A 20,113-nucleotide genomic window follows, 5' to 3' on the forward strand; every position below is an offset into this window, starting at 1 on the left:
AAGCCTTCTTCAAAACGTGGTTTTAAGATGAAAATGGATTCAAAATGAAGACTCAGGTCGAGACAGTGGACGGTGCCGAGGGGAAATACTAACCAGAGGTGGGTTACCAACTATGGTTACCAAGGTAGTGACGACGCACAGGACGAGCAGACAGCGGAGGGAGTAGAGACCTCTGAGCTCCTGACCGTGACAATATTCACATTTACGTTATGAAGTTAAGCCCAGAGAGGCTGAGAGAAGTGGCTGCGCACACATACATGTAGCTCTGCGGACTTTTCATGGACTGAAATCACCCGCCGACTTGTTCCCGACTTGTCGATGTGGACCCTCTGAGATTCTGGACAGGTGAGTGTGCCCCTCAGTCTTCAGGCTGCCGGTTGTGACACTGACTAGTTTTCTGCATGAGTTGGCCTGTCTACATACCAGAAACCTCATCTGGACTGTGGCGTTATCTGGCAGGAGTCACAGGTGAAAACCTTTCCAAGCTGTAACATTCATTTCATCAATTTTAGGCTACTTGTATCAATTTTACAATTGTACTTAAGTTAGTGTTGAGTATTTCCATTTTATACAACTACCCTCCACTTCATTTGTCTGATAGCTTTTCCCACTAGTTACTTGTGTTTATTTTAAATATTTCTAATAAACTGAAGAATGCAGTGTTTCATTTATGAGTTGGGATTCTCCTTAAACTAAATAAACCAGTTATTAACACCTCTTGGATTAATTGGATAATGTCACAAAGGTTAAAACAGGCCTGTTTTTCTGAGCTAAAGAAAAAAATACCTTTTTGGAGCAGTAAAATGCAACATACACATGAATGCAGCAGGTGTATTCTGTAAAAAACCATCAGGTATAATAGTAAAAGACTGATAGGGAACATTTTAGTGCACAGTGAGTAATTTTACTATCCATTTTGTTGATAATACTTTTACTTGTGGAGTATTTTCATAGTTTGGTGTTAGTACTTCTACCCAGATACAGGACCTGAAGTACTTCATCCACCACCGTATACATTCAGGTTATTTTATTTGGGGAATGATTAAATATCACCTTATTACATTTTATTGAGGTGGTGAGTTTGTGAAAATGTTTGCCTTCTGACAGGTGACAGCTACTAACTGCCCAATGGAGAAATATGAAAAGCTGTCCAAAATTGGTGAAGGTTCCTACGGTGTGGTGTTCAAGTGCAGACACAGAGACACCGGCCAGATAGTTGCCATCAAGAAGTTTGTGGAATCTGAAGATGACCCGGTCATTAAGAAGATTGCATTGCGAGAAATACGTATGCTGAAGGTAAGAAGAGATTAGTATTACCTAATAGTATCAAGTTAGCACGCATCTAACACCACAGGTGGACACGCACGCACACACAGGAACACATATTCAGTCCACTCTTTAAGTTAGATGATCTTTTTTCACTTTGAGTGTCATGCACAGTTGTTATTATCATTATCATTACTATAATTATTATTATACACAAGGCAGTTTCAAAGAGCTTTACAAACATTTAAACTTTAAAAGGATTGGAAACAAACTTTAAAAGACTGAATAAAATAAAGCGTGGACAAATTTGGCAGAAACTCTGATACAAAAATTTAAATAGAGACATACAATCAAACTAAAAGCCATAAACATAGCATTAGGAGGCAGCAGAAAATAACAGAGTTTTAAGTCTGCTTTTAAAGATGACTCAGAGTTTGGACAGACCTTAGATCGTCTGCGGTTTTAATTAAGCATTTGTCCAACATTTTGGGCTGTTGAATGCTGACACACTGTCCATGTTCTCCATTGGCCCTGCAGCAGCTGAAACATGTGAATCTGGTCAACCTGCTGGAGGTCTTCAGGAGGAAACGACGGCTCCACTTGGTGTTTGAGTTCTGTGAGCAGACCGTCCTCAATGAGCTGGACAAACACACTCGAGGGTAGGTCATGGGCATAACATGGCTTAAATGCGTAGCAGACAGTCATCTGCTGCCACATGATATGTTAAGGGTTGTTGAGTAACATTTGAAAGTACCTGTTCCCTCTTTGTGAGTTGTTTAAAATTAGAGAGGTGTGGTATTGTAGACACTTGTATTGTAGGGTTTTGTACTTGGAAAGGCAAATAAAATCATTAAATCTTCATAAGTCTATCTGTTATCTATGTTGTTTGCACCTCTCTCAGAATTCACAATATTGCACAGTGGTGGACTAAAACTGACTGAAAGACATTAAAGCAGGTAGAAATGGTGCCAGTCTGACTAGATCACCAGCCTTAATTTTTCCAGGAGATTTTGTGCCTGGTGGCAGACAAAATAACATATTGAAAACAAGGTTTATAGAGACGCCGGTGGTGTCATCATTCTTTAGACATTACAATGTGCAATCATCATTTACTTCATAATGATAAGTTAAAGCATAAAACTTCTATTCTAGTTTAACTAAATAACTAATTGTGTGTCCATGTATTTGTCAGAGTGTTGTTTAAGTGAGAATGGCAGCAGAGAAGAGCCGGTGAATTACATAGCGGGAGTTAAGACAGCTGCCAAGAGATTTTGAAGATGTGTGAATGTTCTGAACAGAGTGAGGGAGGAACAGCCAAGTCTGAGACTAAGTATTACTGGTGTTTAGGGAAAAGGCACAATGCTTTGAGCACTCCTCATGCAATCTATGGTCACAAGATCAGTTTGTAGTTTATTTTTTGTCATGTGAAGTCACACAGCGAGCCTATGTCACAATGGCTAGCTGCTGCCTCACCATTTTTCCTTTTCCCACAAGGCTGTGCAGCAGAAACTCTAGCTGCTCCTGAAAACAAAGGCGCTGTTGCTGTTAGAGACAGGCCAGCGGTTACCCGGGTGACAAGAGGGCTGTGTAAAGCACCACTTCTTTTTTTGAAATAGCTGGAATAATAGATGAGGAAAACACGACTCGTAAATTGGTTTTGTTTGTTCCTCTTACAGCCATGCATATACCTTTGTCTCTTGTTGTCTGCAGGGTACCTGAGGCTCAGCTGAAAAGTATAGTGTGGCAGACGCTGCAGGCTGTCAACTTTTGCCACAAACACAATGTTAGTATATTTTTAATCCAATACTTAATTCAGTGCTTTCGCTGTATTATTTTTTTTATTGTGTGATTTTCTCCCACAGTGTTGGTTTCTTCTTATTTGTCTTGAAGGATAAGTTTGGAGGTTTTCAAGACTGTCTTAGACCAAAACTTTCATGCCATATGTACAGTACATTGAAGTACTTGTTTCCTCCTCTTGTATTGAGAGCCATGCAGTGATCCATTCCTAGTATGATGAATAAACTGTAATAGATGGGGGACATCTAATGGCCCTTGGTTATTGTTTTAAGGTAGAAAAATCTGAATTTATCTAGAGCTGCAAAAATTGGTTGATTCATTGATTAGTCGAATTAAAGAAAACTAATGGCCAACTGTCTTTGCTGTTTTCAGCATTCTTAAATGTAATAATTTGCTGTCTTTCTTTGTCATATTATAGTAAATGAAGAGTGTTTGGGTTTTTGATTGTTGGTTGGACAAAAGAAGCAATTTGAAGAGAGACATTTGATAGACTAGTCAATGAAAATACTCAGCAGATTAAACGATAAAGAAAATAATCATTAGTTGCAGCCCTAAACATATCTTAATTATGTTAAAAGTTTCACTGTTTAGTAGTATATTATTATAGTATATTGATTTTTTGCTCCTATATTTGCTTAAATGTATTTCCTGATTTTGTTTTCTGTATGTTCTGTAGCTGCATCATTGCATTACATACTCTATATCAAGTTAACAAGTTATTATTAATTATATTAATTATGTGTGTGCAAGGGCAAACTTGCTTACTGTTGCTGCTCGCAGCATTGCTTCAAATATGTTTTTTCTGTGACAGTAGTTTACCGATTCCCACAGCCATGCAAAACCAGCTTATATTTGACTAGCCCAGTTTTCAGTGTAAAATAGTTGTCTGAGATGTCTGAGAATTGGCTGAAGGTGTCCAGGCATTTGTACCATCTCAAAATATAAAACTTCTGAGCAACCACTCTAACTTGCCTAACTTAAAGAAAGTATACAGTAATTCCAGACCACACAGAGCAAAGTCTGACTGTGTTTAGACTTCAGTTCCTCACAACAGGAATCAGCAAAGCTCAGTGACTGCAATGCCGTATTCAGTTTCAATAGTGACATGTATAGGTTTCTGATCTCTCGGTATTGTTCCTCCACGCCTCCATTCCTAATTTGTCAGCCTTAATATAAGCCTCTCTGTCACTAAGAGACTGTGTATCATGTTGCAAAATCCCTGATCATGAGCGTTTATGTTGCAGTGCATCCACCGTGATGTAAAGCCGGAGAACATCCTCCTCACCAAAACCGGAGTCATCAAGCTCTGTGACTTTGGCTTCGCCCGCATTCTGAGTAGGTCACCCAGAGAGCCAGTGCATTTATGTGCATTTAGTGTTAATGTACCTCTAATGACTTATTCAACACAGACCCTATATCAGCTCCTGCTGATGGCCTCCTCACTTTCAATGTTTCAATGAATGCATTGCACCGGATGACAATTCAGCCAGTTAGTTCTCCTCTGTGTGGTGTGTCTCTGTTTACCCTCCCTGCCTTAGGTTTCAGTGTTATGTTACCATACATTAACATGTAGTCATGTAGTCATTCAGCATGCCATGTAATCCTTCCCTCTACAATGTTCGTGTTATTTAGTGTTCATTATTCAGTATTTAAGTGTATGCGTGTCAGTACAAGTTATCTCCCTCTGTCGTATACTCAGCGGGACCAGAGGATGACTACACAGACTACGTAGCGACCCGCTGGTACCGGGCCCCTGAGCTGCTGGTCGGAGATACTCAGTACGGTCCTCCTGTAGATGTGTGGGCTCTTGGCTGTGTCTTTGCTGAGCTGCTAAATGGGAATCCACTGTGGCCCGGGAAGTCTGACGTTGACCAGCTCTACCTCATTCGAAAAACTCTAGGTACGTTGATAGGAGACCACATCAAGATATCATCTACCTGGGTGCACAAACTCGCATGCATAATTGTGGAGATGATTACAAACGTTTCCACCAATTCACACACACACACACTGATAACATTTTGGTCATTAATGGTGATTTTGATGATCTCATTTCTGACCTCAGGTGACCTGATTCCACGTCACCAGCAGGTCTTCCGCTCCAATGTTTTCTTCAGTGGAGTCAGTATTCCTGAACCTGACACGACGGTACGAGTCCTGTTATCATTGCGTATGTTCTTTATGGGTAAGGAAGTGAAGTATGTTGAAGTGTGATGTTTCTGTTCCCCATTTACTTTTGCTCTTAGGAGCCCTTGGAAAAGCGCTTCCATGGAGTGTCGCTTCATGCCCTCCAAGTTATGAAGGTATGTTATGTCTGATACACCGGCAAGATTTTAGCTTATCACAGATATGTCGTATCAGCATATTGTATATGTTAATTAGTGAGTTAGTGACAAGAAAATTTCACTTTAGAAAAGCTAAGGATAATAATCTGTATTTATAAATAGTGTTATCATTAGATACTAAAGTTAATTTTTCAACCATGAAATAATCCTCTAAGTACATGTCTTAGTCACAGTCCAAATTTAAGGGATCTATTTTGAAAAATACTTGAGTTATCTTTTAGTTTTGGACATCTGACTCAACTCTTGGATATCATATCAGCCTTAAAAACCTAGTTTGTAAGACTGTAGTGCATAACATACAACTACAAACTGAGATCTGAGATGCATACGTTCCACCATGCTTACCTTGTCGGTCTTCTTGTGATCAGTCATGCCTGGTGATGGACCCTTCTCTCCGGCTGTCCTGTGAAGAGCTTCTGGAGCTGCCTTACTTCCAAGAAGAAGGAGGAGCCAACTGGGGCCGTGATGGTGAGCGCCTTGGGAGACGACATGACAAAGGCTCCCGACGTAGACAGGCAGGGGTGAGTATGAAATACCGTGGCTTAATGGTGTAAGAAATCATTAAACTACCCAAAACTGCAGACTGTGCACTCTGCTAGCCATGCATGTCTTTGAGTTGGTCGAAGTGACACAAAGACAGACCCTCCACCCAAAATCTTTTTAGTACAAAATATTCGCCCCTGTAGGCTTGACAATGCTGCTATGGGTTAGTTACTGCATCCATGTGCTCAGTATGCTCCAAACACTGAAAATATGATCTAGTTTCATCCAATTCAGTGAATAAAGTTATAAGGCTGTGTTGTTGTACAAGATATAAGGTTGTGTTTTCGTACAGTAATCTGTGAGGCCCAGCCCCCAGAAACACTCCACTCTGGCAGCGTTCTTCTTTTTATACATCCATCGGAGCGACATAAAAATTAATAATGCTTTTATTGGATGCAAATTTGTATACACTCCCAAGTGCAGGATGAGTCATCAACCTTTTTATCGTTTTAAAGGAAATTAGGAAACACCATTAGTAATATCAACGAAACAACTTTTTTTTGCCACTGTTGGGCCTGATACTGGACCCTGATACTGGACGATTTAGACTCGGGAACTTAAAAAGAAAAGGTTTGAGAAATGAACAGGAGATAGTCTGGGTAGTTTAGTTTTTGGTAGTCATCTTTTCACTCTCTCTCTTCCCCTTTCCTCTCTCTAGGCACAGTATCTGCCACAGTTACCGAACAGCAACATCTCACCAGCACCGGATGTCAAGAAACAGGTGAAGCATAAATACCACCTGCCCAACATTTAACAAAGGCTGAGCTGAGCTGACAAAGATGGACTTGTGCTTTGCTTTGTGCAACCATTTGAATAAAGTCGCATATATTCTTCATGTGACAGTGAGGCAGTGTATTTTACTTCTATGATCAGTTTCACTTGTCATTTTAACAATGTCTCTTAATACTCTTAGTACAACACACAATAGGTAGGGCACTTACAGCTGCAGATTAGGCAACACACTTACTGTATTATCACCAAAGAATACGGTAAGTGTCCAAGTTGAAGACACTTCCTGGTTCTGCATTTTCAACATTGTTTTATAAAAGTTACCAGTGTGCCATCATCACTTGGACAAATGTACTATTGTTTTCTTCTTTTCTGGCTCTGTCATTGACAACAACTGATCTCTACGCACATTAATACTGGCTACAAAAATATGTACTTCATATTAGGATGCATATATTAAACAAGACAGTTGAAAAATGCTGTTTAATTGATTTATTTCTCATACATTTTATTAAAAATATAGAAATCATGCATTAGTTAGCTTTAGGTTTAGTAAACAAGTTGTAAATGTTGTATTATAAAACCAAAAGTACTGAATATATAATACAGAAACATATACAATGCTGTATATGTGACGTGTACCTTCCCAACACCGTCCTATTAAAGGTTTAATAAAACCTGACATGACAGTTGGTACTCTAAGTAATTTGATGGGTTCTTAAGATATTGCAGCCTCCGTCTTTGACAATGATCCCCGGAGTCTGACATGGACATTCACTCTGTTGCTCGGACACAAGACAGTGATACACTGGAACATCCATCCACACACTGACAGGTTGACACACACCTTGACCGATCACCTGACCTTGAACTCATCAAATTACAGATGTGACTACTTGCTATACATCAGTGAGCTCTACGGCTGTAAAGCAGAGGGTGTTAATCTGGCCGATAAAATTGATTAGTGGAATTTGGACAAAGCAGTCAGTATTCATTTTTTATCAATAAATGATACGGATCAGTATGATACTGTATCTTGATCTTGATAAAGTGTGCTATTACAAACAACTACATAAGACGGGCTTCCAATATTTAGGTATCTATGACAGATGATGTGTGGTTAAATTTTATACAAATTTGACAACTGGGGACTTAATCTGCTCTTCGGGATCATTTTAGATTATTACTGGTAGAGTAGATAAACTTTCTGTGAACTGTGTATTCTGGGGGGAAATCTAAACAGGCTCAAAACTCATCCAGGCTCAAAAAGAGAAATGCCATTGTGACATAATAAAAAAGACGGCCTGTAAAATCTTTGGTAAAACCTTTAAACACACAAGACATCTTTTCTGCTGCTAGTGGTCTCTTTATCAAAACAAAATACATAACAATTTTCCATTTGAAGCGGGCTGACACATTTATTAATATGATGACATACTGTGGATTTGGTTTGGGTACTTCAATGGGAATACTGGTGACATGATTTAAAGCCATAAGAGGACAATAAACGATGGCAATGAGGTAGGTATAGATTACAGCAGATGGAAAGAAATTCCCATTACAAAAACATTTGAAAAATTCCAGTTTTTTCCTCCTTTGGCATCACTAACACTGTTCAAGTGTGAATATCTTTGTGTATATGTACATTGCAGAGAGCCAGTTGTGTGCATGGTAATATTTAAATAACCAGTGGAGATTGTCTTCATCACTAAAAATGTAATTGATTGATTGTTTTTTTAATAGGATTGTAGCACTATTGGCAACAATGTGTCTACATTGTGAGGTTAATTGCAAATATGTGCCTCTGTGACCTCTGAGAAGACATGGTCAGAGCGAGGAGTCCATTTTAGTGCTGTCATGGCAAAGTTTAGAGATACAGGCACAAGAGAAAGAAATGTTCAGTCACTGTGCTTGACTTACACACAAAATTAGATCCCTTGGTATCAAATCATACACACTTTGGAAGTGGTAAGCTTAATGAAAGGCTGAAAACATATACATATTCTGTAAAATATATCTTCACAACCGGGGAGTTGCAATTATCTTGTACCTGCGAGGCACATTGGCGAAGCTGCTGTATTCAGGGCTGAGATCTACACTGTCAGGTCCTTCAGGGCATGAAAAGGTGAAACGCTGCAGAAGTGACACCACAAAGAGGAAAATCTCCATGCGTGCAAGGGACTCTCCAACGCAAGATCTCTTTCCTGAGAGATAACAACAAACAAATCATTGAGAATTAGAATTTTATGCCCGAGATAAATAGAAAAATGATTGTAGGGACTGGGTTTTTAAAATTGGTCTCTTGAACGCATCATAGAAAAGAGCTCAGCTGTAAACACTAAAATCTCTTTTGCAAGCAGGTCTGAGGATTCAGCCTCGTTTTCTGAGTAAAACATAGTGAAAGATAATTGACTTAATTATTTACCTGCAGAGAATGGCAGGAATGCAGGATTTTTCTTAAAGTTGCCATTCTGGTCCAGGAAGTGCTGTGGATTGAAGGACCAAGGGGTCGCCCACAGTTTTTCTTCTTTCAACACAGAGTGCAACAACGGAACGATCATTGTATCCTGTTGAGACAGGACATTATATCAGGTGGAGCATTTCATCTGTAAACATTCTGCATCAATGACACTTTATGTGATTAAACCACTGACATATATAAAGAGGGACGACATGTTTTGACTTCCTCCCACTGTACAAAAAAAACCAAAAAACACGTAAATGGGCGCTGCCATCTTTCGCTGGTTACATTAGTTGGAACCAGAGTCTGTGCGGTACTGATAGGGCGGTGGAGCTGCATTATTTAGCTCAATCGTGAGCTAGGCTCAGCTTTCAATCATGACCATTGACCCTCATTTTATAGCAGCAAATAGTTAAAACACTTGAACAGACAGAAACCATTTTTGGGAAAAATTACGTTGACGTGTTTTGAGTTTTAATTTGGCCCATGTCCCATCTGTGATCATGGAGGGGGTAGGTATTATGTCCTATACTGCAGCCGGCCACCAGGGGGCGTTGCATATATTTTGGCTTCATGTCGTCCATCTTAACATAAGTAAATGGATGGAACCAGAATACCTTAGGAATTGTATAACCCCTGAAAGAGATGTCCTGGAGTGAGTAGTGAGGGAGGCTCATGGGGACAATATCCATAAGTCGCTGAATTTCATGGAGGACTGCATCTGTAAAGGGGAGGGATTTCCTGTCTTCCATACAAGGACAGCGCTCCTGTCCAATCACAGTAGCAATCTCCTGCTGCATAGTCGCTTAAAAATGAGAAAAAACAACAATGGTGAAACAATTAGTCGATTGATTCATTAGTAAATCAACAAACAAAACCTATTTTGATAGTCTTTCATATGGCAAAAATACCCACAGTCATAATGACATGTCATGTTATGACAGTTTCAAAAGTATCACGTGCAACCAATGACAAGGCACAAGGTCAAGAGCTTTATTACCTTAGGTCAATGAAAAAAATGTGAACCTACAATGATCTTGTTAATTGAGATGTGTTTCAAAGAAAGTTGGGTAAGAGAATCTATTTGATGTGAAAGTCATCAGACTTGTTGAACATGTCCAAGTGAGAGAGATATTCTTTCACACAAGCCTCTAAGACCTACCCTGTATTTTCGGGTATCTGATCAGTACATTTAGCCCAAATCTGATCGTTGAGCTGGTGGTTTCAGTTCCTGCCAGGTACAGATTCAACACTGTTGACACCAAGTTGTCATGGTGGAACTCAGTTGTGGGCAAATTCTTTTCCTAAAGAAATGAAACAACAACCATTTTACTGATATGACTACTAACTAATTATGATGATTATCATCATCATCATCATCATCATCATTATTATAGGGTGTATGTGCATTTGCATTAATGAATGACATAAGTAAGTAATAAAGTGTAACAAAGCAAGCTCAACATGCCCAGAGAAAATTAAACAGGCATGACTTTTAGTCCACTGAAGCTTATTCTGGTTAATGAACTGATGTTGGTCATACCTGACTGAGTCTTGTGAGGAAGCAGTCGATGTAATCCCTGGGTGAGCTCGGGTCCAGAGTGTCCTGGTGTTCCTGTATTTTTTTCATTATAAACTTTCTCAGCTCCTCAATTCTGCCAAACGCCTTGTGCTGTTGACCTGGCAGCCACTCCATCAACCGAGGGAAGATATTATACAGCTGTGATGGGGAGTGGAAAGGACTCATGTATATAATAAAGTATAAAGTTTCATAACTGGTTATAAACTGAGTACCTGCATTTGTGGTGCTGCTCAGATTGAAATGCATGGACAGTTCAATTATAATCATGGCCAAGAACTTGTTTAAAAACTCATCTTACCTGACCCCAGGGACTGCTGCCAAACTTGAGGGTCTCTGAGATTATCTGCAGGAGGTGGAGGAAGTGGTCGTCGTCATAGCTGAAGCGTTGACCAAACACCAAGCAGCAGATCACATTGGACACAGTGCAGCTCAAGAAATAGGTGGGATCAAAAGGTGTGGCTAGAGAAAAAAAGGAGAAAATGCTCAGTCAGCCTTCAGTGTGACTGTTAATAAGGGCCAACACCACTTGGACTGTTTTGCCCCCCCCCTCCCCTATCTGAGTGGTATGTTCCATCTCTTCACTGTAGTTCTGAGTTTCAGTGAAAACAATACTGCCTTTGACTGTAAGTACTTTAAGTCTTATTTTAATACCCATTATATTCATCCTTTGAATTGTTTGAAGCTGGAAATATCAAACGCTCTCTTTGGCAGAATGTATTTCACACTATCCAAGTAAAAAAAATAAAAATACAGCAGCCCAGTTTTGAGCATTTGTCTCAAGAATTTAAATGCCATGTGCCTTATTTACAGTTTATTTAAGCAAGTTTAAAGCCCATAAATATTGCTTATTTGGAACAAAAGAATGACCTTTCAGTCATGACCCTGTTTACCTAACATACAAGGCAGCACAGTCACTGTCACACATACATACGTACCTTTGGCACAATTTATGCGGGCCACCAGATGTTTGCTCTCCTCCTGGATCCACGCTTCCATCCCCTTACGTCCCATCCCAAAGTCTCTCAGCGTTGTCAGGGTGAAACGTCGCAACTGCCGCCAGCGCTCTCCATTACTGATCCCCAGACCTTTAAAAGGTGTACAAATGGTAGATACAATTGACTCGTATGAAAGAAAAAGCTTGTAGCTAGTTGGTGTGAATAAATCTTTGCAAAATAATTTGGGATCTCAAGGCTTCCAGAGACTTGGATAACGTCCCCATCTACTTCAGTTGTTTATGAGAATGTTTTTTTTATGTTTTGTGGACTACAAAACTTTACTTGACTTTCCACCCGCATGGCGAGAGTAGACGATGAGTGAATTTTCATTTTTGGGTGAGCTGTTCTTTTAAAGTACAATAAAGTAGCAAGTTGGAAAGTGTGTGTGGTTGTGTGTGTTGTGACTGCAGGGAAAACAAACATCAAATATTTTTACAGAAGCATTTGGGAACATTTAACTAATAAACCAACTGTTTGCACTAATATGCAGATGATTAGATCACATGTTGACATGTTACACAAACATCAAACAGTGCCATATTACCATAGCCCCTGGTGGCTCTCATCAGAAAAGGAACAGGACCTCTGCCAGTAAAGTCATCTGCTTGCTCCACCAGTGCCTCCTTCACTGCATCATACCCCACCAGAACCACAGTGCGCTGACGGCCCAGGTACAGAGTCATCACAGGGCCATAGCTTTCACTGAGCTGAAGGTCAAACAGAGCAAACGGACAGCCCTTTGACTCTTGTGCAGGCATGCAAGGAACAAACCAAAGCAAATAAACCAGTGTACTGCAGAGAACAAAACACATGGGCTGGGCTCCCAAAAAAACACAAAACAAGAGCAACCACTGAGACTTGGTAAAAGTTTAAAAGTAAATGAGCAAAAGTAGACTTAAAGCACAGTGTATCTATATATCTCTTAATAAAGGGATTTATGCAAATAAGGAATTTTAATCCCAATGTACTTGCAAGGTTGCACAACACACTGTGATAAAGCCAAAGCAGACAAATTATAATATTATGTACAGACAAGAAGATGAGAAAATGACAGATACATATAATAACAGACTGTAAAAACAAAGTTGTCATTCTCACCTTGAGCAGAGTTTTGAATGGAGCTCTTTTGTCGAGCTGCAGCAGGTTTCCTATGACAGGCAAGCCAGAGGGTCCGGGCGGCAAACTAATCTGTCTGCGGCTCTTCAGGATCAATATCCACAGCAAAACAATGAGCAGCCCTGCTGAAATTAACGTGACCGAGATCTCCATAATGCTGCCCGAAAGTAGAGATAAAACCTCTGCAGCCGACGAGGGTCGAAGTCTTCAGAGAGAGCACCTGATTGCAACCTACATACAGCTGTGACTGCTGCTGTTTGTCTGCAGGGTGACCAACCTTTTACCTGGTTTTCCTGCTGGTTTACGGCAGAGCAACTGGGCAGGAAAAAGGAGTTCGTGTCGTTCAAAGAGTAACTTGTTGATGGTCCCTAAGTGAGACCCCCTGAGGGGCTCTGATGTGAGTTCACCTTCCTGTGACTGCAGACACAGTGGGTGACTGAGAAAACTATGCGGCCGTGTCCGGAGTGAATGTGTGTCAAAAACAATATTAAAACAATAGACTAAACCGGCATCGTGCATGTAACACCCCTTTTTGATTGAAAATGTGTAATTGATGATCATTTGAATAATTAGCCTGCAGTTTGTTGTTGTTGTTTGTTTTTTAAAAGCTTCACACTGTTTTCAGGATATAATCACGGTGACTTTTAGAAAGTTTAATCTCTCCACTCTCAGTTCCTTTGTGAGTATTGTGCAACTGCTAACGACTTACATTAAGACACACACTTGATACTGTGTGATGCATCGTTTGTCAGGCCTATTAAAAAGCCCAGTGCTGCTCCTGCCTGTAGTAATGGCAGCAGCAGGGATGTTAAGGTGTAGTTTTGTAAATATTGGCTATGGTGTGTTTTAATACTATTTAAGAACTAGGCTCATCCAATGAAAATATATGTTATGGAGTTGATTCTTAAAAACTGGATGAAGGAATTTTTATTTTTTTTATTTTTTTATTTTTCCTCTGAGGGATTGGCCCCTTGTCATGATCAGGGGGCTTGCTTGCCTCAGTGACCCCAAGTGCTATACCGGCACAAGCTTAGACTCCTCTGGTGGGACACCCAAGTCGGATATGTTGGGGTAGAGGGTTGAGACCTGACAAAGCACAGTCCACTGGTCCTCCAGGTTGGGGGTTGGACACACTGCAACCCAGTTCCATAGAGAAAACAGTGTGACCCCCCCTTAAAAATTGCTGCTGGCGCATTATGTGCACCAACGATGCCCGCTTCACATTTCTGACTGCCACCTAATATACGTCTGCCTAAAACTGGCCCTGCTTGGCAGGTTTGTTGTTGAGTACCCAAGGATGTGCAGTATCGAATTTAGAGCAATTCAGACATGCAATGTGTTCAATATTAATACATTTTGAATAAACAGTGAACTGCTCTGTGTCTAGTTTAACACACTGGAGCATTGTTGGAGTATTTAGTATTAAGGGACAGTCAAGAGAAACTGTGTGAACATTAAGCCTCGTTTGAAGCGTTTTTAATTATCACAGTTTCAACCATTTCATGTTGCTCTGCCTGCTAATTAGTAGAGTAGCTAGTTTGTAGTCCTTAAATCCAGAAAATCGATCAACATTTTTGTACATCTGGTTCCTTCGTCTCAGAGTCTATGAGTGTTTTTACTCTGTTTTCAGTTACCACAGGCTTAAGATATTTACACATTTTGATCAACAACATAAAATACATTGTTAAAAGCCCCACAATTTAATTATAAAGCCCTTGCGGCGATTGCTAACAAGTGGCGAAATGAGACTACAGAGGTTGAAGCGGGCGTTAAACATAAACATGCCGAACACTTTTTCAAACTTAAAATGTAGTTTATAAAATTAAAACCATAATATTGGAGCATGGAGCATAGTGGAAAGTGGTTTTCACATGCAAAAAAACATTGTTGCACAATGAAGTTTGTTGTTCACAAACAAAATTCATGAGTGAAACTGAATCTGCAAAACTTCAGCTTGAGTTGAACATTTAAAGCTCTGTCAGCAAATGATTAGAGAGAAATAGAAATTAACATTTTAGCTTTTTTTATTGAATCAGTATTTATTAATATTAGTATTTCTTCTTTTCCTTCTTCTTCTTCTTCTCTAATTATTATTATTGTTATTATTATTATAATTATTGGTCTATCATTTAAAGTTTCCAATTGTCTATTTTCTATGGTAGTTTTTTTTTAAGCTAACCTGGACATCAAGGTCACCTCCTGCTCCACTGGTCTCCATACATTGCCAGAGGTCAGTGGAGTAGAAGTAGCCTGGACATCAAGGTAGCCTCCTACTACCAATTAGCTTTTGAGGGCAATTTAAAGCCCCCAATTGGCTTCGTGGTTGCGAGGAAAGTGGGAGAAACCGGAGCACCCGGAGTAAACCCCATGTCACAACTCAGGCAGGTCTCAGGCAGTTACGGGCCAGAGAATCTGCAGATGTCTTTGTGTTGTTTTGGTGGTGTCGTCAGATGATCTGTGAAAGTGTCAGGCGATCTTTATAAATCAAGGCCATACAATTATCAAGTATTGGGAAAGTGTTTTTAAAAGTTTTTTTTTAAAGCTAACCTGGACATCAAGGTCACCTCCTGCTCCACTGGTCTCCATACATTGCCAGAGGTCAGTGGAGTAGAAGTAGCCTGGGCATCATGGTAGCCTCCTGCTACCAATTAGATTTTGAGGGAAATTTAAAGCCCCCAATTGGCTTCGTGGTTGTGAGGAAAGTGGGAGAAACCGGAGCACCCGGAGTAAACCCCATGTCACAACTCAGGCAGGTCTCAGGCAGTTACGGGCCAGAGAACCTGCAGATGTCCTTGTGTTGTTTTGGTGGTGTCGTCAGATGATCTTTGAAAGTGGGGGCACTATTTCTCTGCACAGAAAGGCCTCTGCACAACCCCACATTTTACATGGGGGGGTTGTCAGGTGATCTTTAAAAATCGAGGCCATACAATTATCAAGTATTGGGAAAGTGTTTTTTCTTTAAGTTTTTAAAAAAGTTTTTTTTAAAGCTAACCTGGACATCAAGGTCAACTCCTGCTCCACTGGTCTCCATACATTGCCAGAGGTCAGTGGAGTAGAAGTAGCCTGGGCATCATGGTAGCCTCCTGCTACCAATTAGATTTTGAGGGAAATTTAAAGCCCCCAATTGGCTTCGTGGTTGCGAGGAAAGTGGGAGAAACCGGAGCACCCGGAGTAAACCCCATGTCACAACTCAGGCAGGTCTCAGGCAGTTACGGGCCAGAGAACCTGCAGATGTCCTTGTGTTGTTTTGGTGGTGTCGTCAGATGATCTTTGAAAGTGGGGGCACTTTTTCTCTGCACAGAAAGGCCTCTGCACAACCCCACATTTTATACGTGGGCGGGGGGGGGTGGGTTTGTCAGGTGATCTTTAAAAATCAAGGCCATATAATTATCAAGTATTGGGAAAGGGTTTTTTTCTTTAAGTTTTTTTAAAGCTAACCTGGACATCAAGGTCGCCTCCTGCTCCACTGGTCTCCATACATTGCCAGAGGTCAGTGGAGTAGAAGTAGCCTGGACATCAAGGTAGCCTCCTACTACGAATAAGCTTTTGAGGGCAATTTAAAGCCCCCAATTGGCTTCATGGTTGCGAGGAAAGTTGGAGAAACCGGAGCACCCGGAGTAAACCCCATGTCACAACTCAGGCAGGTCTCAGGCAGTTACGGGCCAGAGAACCTGCAGATGTCCTTGTGTTGTTTTGGTGGTGTCGTCAGATGATCTGTGAAAGTGGGGGCACTATTTCTCTGCACAGAAAGGCCTCTGCACAACCCCACATTTTATACGTGGGCGGGGGGGTGGGTTTGTCAGGTGATCTTTAAAATTCAAGGCCATATAATTATCAAGTATTGGGAAAGGGGTTTTTTCTTTAAGTTTTTTAAAAAGTTTTTTTTAAAGCTAACCTGGACATCAAGGTCACCTCCTGCTCCACTGGTCTCCATACATTGACGGAGGTCAGTGGAGTAGAAGTAGCCTGGACATCAAGGTAGCCTCCTACTACCAATTAGCTTTTGAGGGCAATTTAAAACCCCCAATTGGCTTCGTGGTTGTGAGGAAAGTGGGAGAAACCGGAGCACCCCGGAGTAAACCCCATGTCACAACTCAGGCAGGTCTCAGGCAGTTACGGGCCAGAGAACCTGCAGATGTCCTTGTGTTGTTTTGGTGGTGTCGTCAGATGATCTGTGAAAGTGGGGGCACTTTTTCTCTGCACAGAAAGGCCGCTGCACAACCCAACATTTTATACGTGGGCGGGGGGGGGGGGGTTTTGTCAGGTGATCTTTAAAAATCAAGGCCATATAATTATCAAGTATTGGGAAAGGGTTTTTTTCTTTAAGTTTTTTAAAAAGTTTTTTTAAAGCTAACCTGGACATCAAGGTCACCTCCTGCTCCACTGGTCTCCATACATTGCCAGAAGTCAGTGGAGTAGAAGTAGCCTGGACATCAAGGTAGCCTCCTGCTAACAATTAGCTTTTGAGGGCAATTTAAAGCCCCCAATTGGCTTCGTGGTTGCGAGGAAAGTGGGAGAAACCGGAGCACCCGGAGTAAACCCCATGTCACCATAGAAGACAAGGCCTCTGCACAACCCCACGTTTTACACAGGTAGTTGAAAACTGCCAGCAGCCAACAGGGGACTAACCTTTGTACGTCTGAATGGCTTGGAGAGGAATTTGCCCACAGAGGAGAAGAACCTGCAGATGGCGCTAGGTTGTTTTGGTGGGGCTGTCAGGTGATCTTTAAAAATCAAGGCCATACAATTATCAAGTATGGGGTCTTCCAAATTCAGTGAAAGCAATAGCATCTCTGCACTGCCATATATTCCACACAAGTCTTTAAAAATGGCCTTTTTGATGGTTTTTAAACATTTGATGTTTAAATCTACACCTTCAACCTTAGCCCATGTGGTTTCAAATAGACGCTGAATGATGTCATCTTTGTTTTTAGGAAACACATGGACTTTGAGGAATGTATCCCAAACCACCATCTCGACGAGTAGTTGGACAGACAATTTGTTTTGTACTACCTGTGGTGTCTCCTCAACTTCAAAGGCTATCTTGGGAGTCTTTGGCACGTGGTACATTAAAGCCTTTGTCACCCTTTGACTGTGTCTGTCACTCTGAGTATACAGCCACCAGCTCATTAGGGCTAGAAAATTCAGCACTTGGATCTCTATGTCAGCATACATGGCAGTACATGGAATGGCAACATCACTGTCCCAGCAAGTTCGTGTCCCAGGTGTTTGCGTTACTTGGACAACCTCCGGGATGATTTCATTTGTGATGTAACTGTAGAGGACAGAACTCAGTTCCTTTGTGACTTCCTGGGATTTACCACTGGAAATTTTTTTGAACAAAGGAACCAAAGCCAGCTCATTTTCACCATCACTTTCACCATCTTCTGTCTGAAGCAGAGAGTCAATACTATCTATGAGTGGCTGCAACGACGGACTGCTTTCACTGCTGGTGTCCTGATGGAATTTTGCCTTTAGCTTTGCTGCAATGCGACAAATGCCTGCTTTGGCAAGAGTCTTTGCAACAAATGTTTTTATCTTGCTGACCACTACTTTCAGTTTGTGCTTCTGTTTGGGTTTTGGACTGGGACTTGCAATGTCTGTCTCTTCCAAACTCACAGTCTTTTCTACAATGAACTCAGCGATGTCATCTGCAACAGCCATAATCTCCTTCGAGGTTTCGGATTGAAGCGTCTCATAAGCAGACACGTCATCCAAAACAGGTTCTGCGATGTCATCCAGCTCTTTCCTAATTATTTTCAAGGCAACTTTAGATGCTGCTTTCACAAAGCTGTCTTCTGATGAGACACTCTCTAAGCTGTCTGATTCCACTGTTCTGACTGATGACTGACTGACTGCAGACTTAAGATTTTCTTCCTTCTTCTGTCGACCTAACTCAGGCCTGGAAGAACATTTCATCTTGGGTCTCAATGCCATTAATATTTTGCTGGCATGTTCAACCATAGCATTAAGTCTGCTGGGGCAAGTGATGTGCCGATCGATTACAGGCTCCTCGGTGTCCAAACTAGTGGAGAGCGCAGAGTTGACGCTCTCTATAATCTCTTTGCTAACCAAGTCTGACAATTGTTGTGAGCTGACAGACTGGACTGGGTCAGAAACGCCCAGAGCATCAGCAAAAGTTTGAGTAAGTCCATCGGTAACATTGTGCGCATCTAGAGTGTGACTGTCCAAAGGCATGTCTTCATGTCTCTCAAGTTGGGCCAGCAAAGCTTTAGACACAGATGTTTTTATATGCAAAAGCAAGTCTGCCAGCATAATCCTTGTGGCCACATCAGGAGATCCAAAAGCCAGCATTCTCCACCTTTCTGGTGTCATCCTTTGAAAATAGGATTCAACCAGTGGTCGAAAAGTATCGATGCTACATGGCTCCTGTATCTGAGTTGTGTCCTGTGTTTTTGTTGTGTCCATGCTCTCTGTTGTTGTATCCTGATGGATCATCTTTGATTCGTTTGTTAATTACTTGGCGTAGTTTCCACTTACTGGTCTGATAGTTTGAACACTAGCAGAAATTAAGTCAACAACCAAATATGTGTTTTAATCCAGGGTTTTTAATTTATAAGTGTAGCAAGAGTGATACATCAAAGGCATTTTAGAACGGTTGGTCAAACATCAAAGACAATCTGTTTTACTAGTGATACATCAAAGGCATACAATGTGATACAAAGGCATTCTAGAACTGTTGGTCAAACATCAAAGACAATCTCTTTACTAGTGATACATCAAAGGCATACAATGTGATACAAAGGCATTCTAGAACTGTTGGTCAAACATCAAAGACAATCTCTTTACTAGTGATACATCAAAGGCATACAATGTGATACAAAGGCATTCTAGAACTGTTGGTCAAACATCAAAGACAATCTGTTTACTAGTGATGCATCATTCTAGAACCTTATTCCCCCCCACCCACATCAGCATAGCAACCGTTGCTAGGCACAAAAACCCTTTGTGCCTTGCAGAGGTTTCAAAATTACCGTTACACAAATAAATTGTGAATTTACACGTCTGATGTAATAAACATGAAAAATCTGCAACTGAATAGCCATAAAATTTTCACGCATAAAAGTACTTTTGCAATGTTTTTTTAATCTAAAATGTTACATTCATGTAATTACATTTATTACATTAGATAGAATTTCTTACAATTAACAGTAAAAGGAGTACTGGTTCTGTTGTTTCATTTGCACTAGTATAGACTTGTTTGTTAATTGACAGATATATCTTACTACAAAGAAAGGACACTCTGTCTTTATTTCCT

General features: G+C 40.8%; 2 protein-coding genes across 2 annotated transcripts; one reads left to right on the forward strand and one right to left on the reverse strand.

Annotated features, from left to right (window-relative positions):
* Nucleotides 1-264: 264 nt before the first annotated feature.
* On the forward strand, nt 265-6,730 carry LOC141008929 (cyclin-dependent kinase-like 1). The gene is made up of 10 exons (XM_073481295.1): nt 265-345; nt 1,108-1,296; nt 1,804-1,925; nt 2,977-3,049; nt 4,308-4,398; nt 4,763-4,963; nt 5,129-5,211; nt 5,310-5,366; nt 5,777-5,929; nt 6,610-6,730. Exons 2-10 carry the CDS (start codon nt 1,129-1,131, stop codon nt 6,703-6,705), a joined length of 1,044 nt encoding a protein of 347 aa, XP_073337396.1. The 5' UTR covers nt 265-345; nt 1,108-1,128; the 3' UTR covers nt 6,706-6,730.
* Nucleotides 6,731-7,157: 427 nt separating this feature from the next.
* LOC141008912 (cytochrome P450 2G1-like) lies at nt 7,158-13,093 on the reverse strand. The gene is made up of 9 exons (XM_073481273.1): nt 12,817-13,093; nt 12,263-12,425; nt 11,659-11,808; nt 11,022-11,182; nt 10,685-10,861; nt 10,304-10,445; nt 9,759-9,946; nt 9,106-9,247; nt 7,158-8,884 (listed from the first exon to the last, which is right to left on the reverse strand). Exons 1-9 carry the CDS (start codon nt 12,985-12,987, stop codon nt 8,700-8,702), a joined length of 1,479 nt encoding a protein of 492 aa, XP_073337374.1. The 5' UTR covers nt 12,988-13,093; the 3' UTR covers nt 7,158-8,699.
* Nucleotides 13,094-20,113: the final 7,020 nt, after the last annotated feature.

The sequence above is a fragment of the Pagrus major genome, chromosome 2, assembly GCF_040436345.1.
Source record: "Pagrus major chromosome 2, Pma_NU_1.0".
In the NCBI taxonomy this organism is placed as follows: domain Eukaryota; kingdom Metazoa; phylum Chordata; class Actinopteri; order Spariformes; family Sparidae; genus Pagrus; species Pagrus major.